The following is an 8,279-nucleotide window of genomic DNA, read 5'->3' on the forward strand; positions in this document are numbered from 1 at the left end:
AGAAACTGCTCAGTTTAACTGTCGCTATGATGCCTACCGTTGAGTACTGTCTGATAACATTGTGTGGTAAGGATTGGTGCAAGCATCTCGCAAGCAACTTCCTGTCTTTCAGTTTGACACTCATCAATTCTTCTTCTCCCTTCTCCGCATGACTCCATTTTCTCTACTCTGTTCTACACCTCTCTCACTGTCTCTTCCCCTAGAGTAACAGAACCACCTGCATGCATCATGGCTTCACCAATCCTTAAATTCCCATTTCTCTCTCACACTACTTCCCTCTCGAAGCCTCTCGCCTTTTATCCCCTCTCCCTCACTCCTAAACCAAGAAAAACCTCGAGGCCAATACATGTAAAGCAGCAGCAGCAGCAAGGGTCTATTAAGTGCCATGCAGTTACAGATCTTACAAGTAGTAATACTGTACCTTCATCAATTGAGGATCAGAGTAAAGGAGAGGATAATGATGATCACTTAGTGCTTGTGGGTCCTTCTAGTGAGGAGGAAAGGAGGGGAGAAAGAGAGGTGGCAGACTATGATTGGACAGAAGAGTGGTACCCACTTTATCTTACCAAGGATGTACCAGATGATGCTCCTTTAGGCCTAACTGTGTTTGATAAGCAGGTAGTGTTGTATAAAGATGGACAGGGTGAACTTCGCTGTTTTGAAGATAGATGTCCCCACAGGTAATAAATCTTATCACATGTATGTTTCAAGTTTTCTTGTCTTGTGTTGAGTACTAGAAGTTGGATCTTGCTTTGATTTCCCATCCAAGAAAAGGGCATTAGGGTTCTTTTCTTAGTCTCTTGTTTTGATGTTCTTGTTGTGATTTCTCTTGTTTGGTTTTAGGATTTTGCTGGATATATAGTGAAATTAGCAGTGGTTTAGGTTTGGGATTAGATTGTTTGCACGATTAAAAGAAAATTTTGATTAATTAAATAACTGCTGCACATTTGAATATGTATAAACCGTGAACTAAGTGTTGCGTGTATGGTCTATTGAAATTGAATATACGGGGATGCTGTATTGCTAATGGTAATGAACAGAAATTCTTGAACTTTGATGGATCATCTGCATTTGATGGCAAAGATTTCTCTGCTCTATGGCGTTAGTCGTACTCAAAATTTCTGTGGGAAACACTGGCGAAATGATAGAGATCTTAAGATGTGGACTGTATAAGTGACAAAACCTTGAACTTGGCTCTACTTGATTTAGGTTAGCTAAACTATCAGAAGGTCAGTTGATAGATGGAAGACTCGAATGCCTATATCATGGTTGGCAATTTGAGGGGGAGGGCAACTGTGTCAAGATACCTCAGGTCTGTTTTCATTAAATGTGCGGAGTTTCAATTGCATGATATGCCCACCTTGTCTTTCCTCATGTCCTAGCTAATGATGGCAGTGAATTTCTTCGCTACAGCTTCCTGCAAATGCTAAAATTCCTCAGTCAGCTTGTGTCAAAACCTATGAGGTGAGGGAATCCCAAGGAGTTGTGTGGGTGTGGATGTCCTCGAGATCACAACCAAACATAAATAAACTACCCTGGTTCGAGAACTTTGCCAGGCCAGGTTTCAAAGATTCTTCCGCCGTCCATGAGCTTCCCTACGATCACTCCATACTTCTTGAAAACCTGATGGATCCAGCACATATTCCAATCTCACACGATAGGACAGACCTGTCAGCAAAAAGGGAAAATGCCCAGCCACTACGTTTTGAGGTGACTGAACGTACTGACCGGGGATTTGCAGGCTGGTGGGGTGGGGGAGATGCTCAAACATTACCAAACTTCTTACGGTTTGAAGCCCCTTGTGTCCTATCCAATAACCGAGAATTCATTGATGAGAAGGGGGTGAAACAGTACTTCTCTGGCCTCTTCCTATGCAGACCTACTGGACAAGGAAAATCCATGCTTATTGTGAGATTTGGAGGAACAGCGATGCCTCAAATAGCAAATTGGATCCCCGAATGGTTCTTTCATCAGAGGGGATGCACAGTCTTCGAACAAGATATGGGATTTTTGTCATCTCAGAATGAAGTTTTAATGAAAGAAAAGGTCCCAACAAAGAAATTGTATCTCAATTTAAGGTCTTCAGATACATGGGTAGCGGAATACAGGAAATGGATGGACAAAACTGGACATGGAATGCCTTACCATTTTGGGCACAACACCATTTCTTTACCTGGATTACCAGCTGTTGTAGAACATGCACCAGCTGGTCTTGTTGCAGGAGTTTCAGCTTCTTTCCCAGCTAAGGGTGGCACTGGGACGATGCATGCTCCCAATTTGGCCAATCGATACTTTCGCCATGTAATTCATTGCAAAGGATGCAGTGGTGCTCTCAAAGCTTTCAATACTTGGAAAAAAGCTCTTTCTGCCATTTCTCTTGCATTGACTGCATTAGCTATTCTAGTGTCTGGAAGGCAGTGGAAAGCTGCCCTCTTAGTTTCAACAAGCTTATGCTTGGCCGGAGTTTACGCATGCTCAACTCTTATCCAAATGAGCACAACAAACTTCATAAGAACACATAGGAGATTCTGAGCCAGCAAACCGTAAACATCTAGTATGTTTCTGTAGTTTTAGCACAGGAAGATTATAGAACTACATTTACAACCTTGTATAGTTCTATCAAGTAAATTATAGGTGTTTCGCCCTGTTTTCTGGTCATTAAGTTACTGTATTTTCACCTTTTTTGCTTGTTTTTCGAAAACTCAAGTACATTCAGTGCATATAAATTCTCACAAGAAACAAAAATGAAGAACAAAATGAGAGTTGCTATCAGATTTCTCAACTCCAAAACATCCAGAAGACTCTTAACCTGAACAGTCTCTGTGAAATAAAATGTAAAGCTACGTGAGAGGAAGATGTGTGGTCAGGAAAAACTGATTAAAACAAGAAAACCAGAAAAAACCAAATGATGGGATATTGATGGGATGGATGTTAAACAAAAGAACACTCGACAAGCCTTTCAGTTATTGGCACAATCAGTGATTTCATACCCAGCGGTTTCGCTTAGGAAATACAAATCCAGACTGAAATCAAGAGAATCATGATGGCTTTTACATAATATAATAGGTTTACGAACATCGGCATACAATAACTTAACAATAAAAATCTGCTTTGATCCCAGCTTAGAGGCATCGCTATCATCAGCAACAGCAGGCAGGGCGCATTTCACAGTCCAGTAACTTCTCAATATCAGTCAGCACACAAATAATGTTAATCAATCCATTTAAAAACAGAGAAAATCTTTGTACAATTACTCTACTACACAATGGTTCATGTGCGGCACTTGATTAACCTAAAAATCAGCACGCACAACGCAAATATAAAAGGTAACAAACACATCTTTATTGGATTCTGTTGATTCTTCCGAGTATAAAGATACTCCATGGTGGAGTAAAAGCATTGCCAGACAGCAGCAGCTAGTCCAAAATACTCCAGGAGACCACCAAAGGGTTGGGTCCTCTTAACTCCTTCCTTTCGAGCCTTGCAAATGAGATCAAGGCTGGAAAAAAACAAAGCGAGGAATGCTATCACCATACCCGTCAACGCCTGCCCCACCTGATCAAAAACTGCAGACATGGCCTCTAGAAGTACGCTGGTGATTAACAAAGCCCACTCTGTTGTTTTCTGCACCAAAAAAGTTAAAACCAATATAATTATAAAATTTTAGATGCATTTTTTTTTAAAATTAGAAGAATGGAGCAATGTAGCATCACATTACCCAAGGTCATTAGCTCTGCATTTTAAAGAAGGGAACAAGGAGTAAGTGGGAGTTGTAGAATTCAACCTCATTGATTTGATCTTGAGCAGATAACCGCAACTTTGACACAGCTTTCACTTTAGATAGGTTCTGAACTTGCTTTGGTGGCTCAACCTTCACTTGAGATCGGTTTTGAGGCTCTAATGCAATTTCATTGTGTGGCACATGAGGAGTCTTATGGTCCGAGGTGTGCCTGAGTGGCCAGCTCTGCAAGGACCCAAAACATGTTATTTGGAAATTAGAATTGCAAAAATTTGATCCAAAAATACAATTGAGATGGTGATGAAACAAGGAGTAGATGGGAGTTGTGGAATCCAACCGCACTAGATTTATATGGTCTCGGCTTTGGCTCAACCTTCACTTCAGATTTGTTTTGAACCTGCAATGCAATTTTCCTTTGTGGCTCAACTTTTACTTCAGATTGGTTCTGAGCCTCCAAGTCAATTTCATCGGGTGACACATGAGGAGGCTTGTGATCCAAGGTGTCCTTGGGTGGTGCCCCCCTCTGCAAGGAGGACCCAAAACAACATGTTGTTTGAAAATTAAAATTGCACAAATTTGATCCATAAACACAATTGAGATGATGATGAAACAAGGAGTAAATGGGAGTTGTAGAATCCAACCACACTATATTTATATCGTCCTGATTTTGGTTGAACTTTCACTCGGTTCTGAGCCTCCAAGCCAATTTTATCGGGTGGCACATAAGGAGACTTGTGGTTCGTGCCGAGCCCGGGTGGTGCCCCCCTCTGCAAGGACCCAAAACAACGTTTGAAAATTGGAATTGCAAAAATTTGATCCATAAACACAAATGAGATGGTGATGAAACAAGGAGTAAATGAGAGTTGTAGAATCCAACATCATAATGTTGATATCGCCCCGACTTTAGCTCAACTTTCACTTCAAATCGGTTCTGAGCCTCCAAGCCAATTTCATTTGGTAGCACATGAGGAACCTTGTGGTTCGCGGTGAGCTTGGGTGGTGCCCCCCTCTGCAAGGACCCAAAACAACATGTTGTTTTAAACTTAAAATTGCAAAAATTTGATTCATAAACATAATTAGGATGGTGATGAAACAAGGAGTAAATGAGAGTTGTAGAATCCAACATCACTATATTTATATCGCCTCGACTTTGGCTCAACTTTCACTTCAGATCGGTTTTGAGTCTCCAAGCAAATTTTATCAGATGGCACATGAGGAGCCCTGTGGTCCGAGGTGTCCCTGGATGGTGTCCCCCTCTGTAAGGACCCAAAACAACATATTGTTTGAAACTTAGAATTGCAAAAATTTAATCCATAAACACAACTGAGATGGTGATGAAACAAGGAGTAAATGGGAGTTGTAGAGTCTAACCGTATTATATTTATATCGCCCTGATTTTGGCTCAATTTTCACTTCAGATTGGTCCTCTAATGCAATTTCATCGTGTGGCACACGAGGAGTTTGGGGTAACAAACTCTTCACCAATACGTTTCTCCGAACTGCACGTCTGCGAAGTTCGGAGGCGGAGATCATTATACTTCCGCCACTATTGGGTTTTGTCTGATTATCCATTCCTCTAGCTTGTGACCGGGATATCTACCTGATAGCTTGTGTCCGGGATCTGAGGTTTAAAATCTGTCAGCCTATGGCCCGAAAAAATAAGGGGTTGCTGCCAGATCAGGCATGCAGCTTACAATTAGAAATCAGAGGAAGAACTGAAAACGTAAAAAGAGATGGTAACAAAGGAACATTTAGAGGATAGAATATTTAGATCTCTAGCAATATCCGACGAGTTTTCTGCTTGAAAAAACCATTCAACTAGGGGTTCTGCTAGGAAAACATGAAATTGTTCTTCTATTTGATATCAGTTTAAAACTTCTACGCAAATATTACAGCATCAAGTCTTAGTCATCTTGAAATTTGAATGCCCAAAATCTGTGGACAAGAAGTCACGTGCTCATGCAATAACATTTATTCCATATCTCAAGCTCCAATGCTAGGCCTATTTGAAAACCACATAACCATATGTAATAGAAACAGAACGTCAAACTGACAGAAAACATGGTGATGCAGCAAGCACTTAAGCCGTAGAAAGGAGAATGAAAGCCATACATTAAACAATAAACACACACATGAGTAAACATTATGCCCTTGTTTGTGAAGGTTCAGACACTTAAAAGAAACAAAGACGGCAAGCAAACATACGCCCTTATTTGTGGAGGTTCGCGCGATAATGACTAAACACTATATGCGTAAACATGCAGAAATACCTCGTAAACAATCTTTGTCCAATACCCCACGAATTGATTGACAGAGACAAATTATTGGCATCATGCAGAAATATATATTCCCTCAAATAATTCAGGCGAGACTAACTCATCTCGCAACATCTAATGACGACTCAACCCAGAAAAACACCCCACCCCCCTCTTTAATGCTTGAAGAACAAATCCAGATGATTTTTTTATATATAATAATCAAATTTTATTGATGATTACAGAACTCCATTAAATATATGAAGTTCTGCCTGAAAAACGTTGAAGGGAGACATACAAGAAAGAAGACGATATACATGAAAAGATAAACAGTTCACGAAAGAAAATAACTGACACCGAAAAATGCAGAAGGCACATATAGATGACTGGAAACGAAGAAAACACCATATAAATGCAAGAAATAAGAAGAAAAAAAGGATCATAGAGCATTACGATGATACCTCGATCGGTGCGTGCTTCGAGAGAGACGATGTTAGCGCAGCCTGGAGAGTGGAGACTGTCCTGCAGTGCAAAGAGAGGGAGGGAGATGATAGTTACCCGTGATCTTCACTTCATTAATCAGCCTCCGTCCAGGGTTTAAGAGAGAAAGAAAACCAAATTTCTATAGCCAAAGAACCGCTTCGTGGAGCAACTGAACTGGGAGTAAGAAAGCCTGGTGACATGAAAATAAATAAGCACGCGGTTTTGCTTCTGCTTGGCAATGCCAAGGAAATTACTTAGAAATTCAGGGATCAAAAGCAATCCTGCTCTTAATTATTTAACAGCGCTATTTGATAAAAATGGCTAATTCAAATGGTTACGTGCAAGTTTTGTCAGATCACCTCAGATGGTAAAGTACTACTGTCATACTCGGCGGTTTAGCAGAAAAGGTTATTTTGTCTTTTATACTATTACTAATTACAATTCTATTTTCATTTCTTTTTTTAAAAAAATCTTATTTCCTCTGTTTTTATCTTTGTTTTCCCCAAATAGTAACTAATACTACTTTAAAAAAACATCATATAAATTTAAATAAACACATTCACGCCTTCAAATATTTTAAAAAATAATTCAAAAATAAAAAGACAACTCAAAATCGAAAAACTTTCTGAAATTAGATATACTTTCTTAGGTAATATAAAAGTGAAATGATATCTTTTTAGAGCTTTTTTTATTAAATAAAACTTATTGATATAAAAATTAATTTTTTAATAGTTTAAATCGATGTAAACAAATAACTTTCTCTTTCTATATTAAAATTCACATAATTTTTTTAAAACTAAAAATTAAAAATTATTTTAAAAAATAATTTAATTTAATTGGTCGACTCAAAATATATGATCCACGTTAGAGCGCAGTTTTTTCAGCCTCAAGCAACCCAACTTCACTATTCAAATATAATTTGCGGCAAGGTTGTCAATTCTGTTTCGGTAGGTGTTTTGTTTTTTCAATTGAAACGAAATGTTTCAGTTTCAGAGTGTTTCGGCGTGCCGTTTCGGGGTTGTACTGTTCATATATATATATATATATATATATATATATATATATATATATATTCAACAAACATAATTCAAATTCAAGATAAATTAATTATAAATTATGCAATACAAACACAATGCCAAACAAATATAATTTCAAAATTTAAAATATTTCTAAATAGTTAAGATTAAATAGATCTTTAACTTAAAGTAATTCAACTTAAACAAAATATCAAAATATTATGAAAGTAAAATGTTTTAACACAAATATTTTAAATATAAAGTTAGGTCAATGTTATTAAGGCTAATGAAATCTAAAGCATCCCTTGTTTTGCTCAAATTCCTACAAAGTATAAACATGAAAAAAACAACATGAATATAAACCATATATATTAGTGATAAATTTAATTTTAAAAAATTAATATCATTGTTATAGAAAATAGTAATAAAAAAGAGCTTTTTATAATTGGGTGGTTTAATTAATTAAATTGAATAAGGTTCAATTTGATTCAATGGCTTTTCAAGAGCGGAACGGAACATGTGGAATGGAACCGGAAAGTTTCGGGCGGAATTTAGCCGAAAAATCCGGAACGGACCGAGATTTAAAATGAGATGAAATTTGTTCCGTTTTGTTCCGTTTTTTGAATTGGTATAGAATGTTTCGGCCATTCCGGATGGAACGGAACGGAATTGACAACCTTGATTTACGGTGATCTCTCCAACACAATTAAAAAATCTACACACTTCATAATTTATCAAAATTAACTATTTATAATTTATAATTGAACACAATAATTTACGTAACAT

General features: G+C 37.8%; 2 protein-coding genes across 3 annotated transcripts; one reads left to right on the plus strand and one right to left on the minus strand.

The window, feature by feature from the left end:
• The first annotated feature begins 38 nt into the window (after nt 1-38).
• Nucleotides 39-2,645, plus strand: LOC133687967 (protein TIC 55, chloroplastic-like). The gene is made up of 3 exons (XM_062107322.1): nt 39-680; nt 1,210-1,312; nt 1,414-2,645. Exons 1-3 carry the CDS (start codon nt 229-231, stop codon nt 2,530-2,532), a joined length of 1,674 nt encoding a protein of 557 aa, XP_061963306.1. The 5' UTR covers nt 39-228; the 3' UTR covers nt 2,533-2,645.
• A 550-nt stretch (nt 2,646-3,195) lies between these two features.
• On the minus strand, nt 3,196-6,642 carry LOC133687968 (uncharacterized). 2 transcript variants are annotated; one of them, XM_062107324.1, is made up of 8 exons: nt 6,456-6,642; nt 5,111-5,360; nt 4,864-4,995; nt 4,617-4,748; nt 4,381-4,506; nt 4,077-4,262; nt 3,785-3,964; nt 3,196-3,624 (listed from the first exon to the last, which is right to left on the minus strand). In XM_062107324.1, exons 2-8 carry the CDS (start codon nt 5,309-5,311, stop codon nt 3,271-3,273), a joined length of 1,311 nt encoding a protein of 436 aa, XP_061963308.1. In that variant the 5' UTR covers nt 5,312-5,360; nt 6,456-6,642; the 3' UTR covers nt 3,196-3,270. The 2 variants fall into 2 exon arrangements, with proteins under 2 accessions (XP_061963308.1, XP_061963307.1); XM_062107323.1 differs by having other exon boundaries at nt 5,111-5,408.
• Between the last annotated feature and the right edge of the window lie 1,637 nt (nt 6,643-8,279).

The sequence above is a fragment of the Populus nigra genome, chromosome 3, assembly GCF_951802175.1.
Source record: "Populus nigra chromosome 3, ddPopNigr1.1, whole genome shotgun sequence".
Taxonomy (NCBI): Eukaryota; Viridiplantae; Streptophyta; class Magnoliopsida; order Malpighiales; family Salicaceae; genus Populus; species Populus nigra.

Excerpts from the sequence above, each read along its gene's own strand:
- LOC133687967 (XM_062107322.1), top strand. The coding sequence starts at position 229 with ATGGCTTCACCAATCCTTAAATTCCCATTTCTCTCTCACACTACTTCC. Across the intron at positions 681-1,209 it reads GAAGATAGATGTCCCCACAG|GTTAGCTAAACTATCAGAAG; the intron begins GTAATAAATCTT and ends TACTTGATTTAG. Across the intron at positions 1,313-1,413 it reads ACTGTGTCAAGATACCTCAG|CTTCCTGCAAATGCTAAAAT; the intron begins GTCTGTTTTCAT and ends TCTTCGCTACAG.
- LOC133687968 (XM_062107324.1), bottom strand. The coding sequence starts at position 5,311 with ATGGATAATCAGACAAAACCCAATAGTGGCGGAAGTATAATGATCTCC. Across the intron at positions 4,507-4,616 it reads GGCGATATCAACATTATGAT|AGGGGGGCACCACCCGGGCT; the intron begins GTTGGATTCTAC and ends GGGTCCTTGCAG. Across the intron at positions 4,263-4,380 it reads GACGATATAAATATAGTGTG|AGGGGGGCACCACCCAAGGA; the intron begins GTTGGATTCTAC and ends TCCTCCTTGCAG.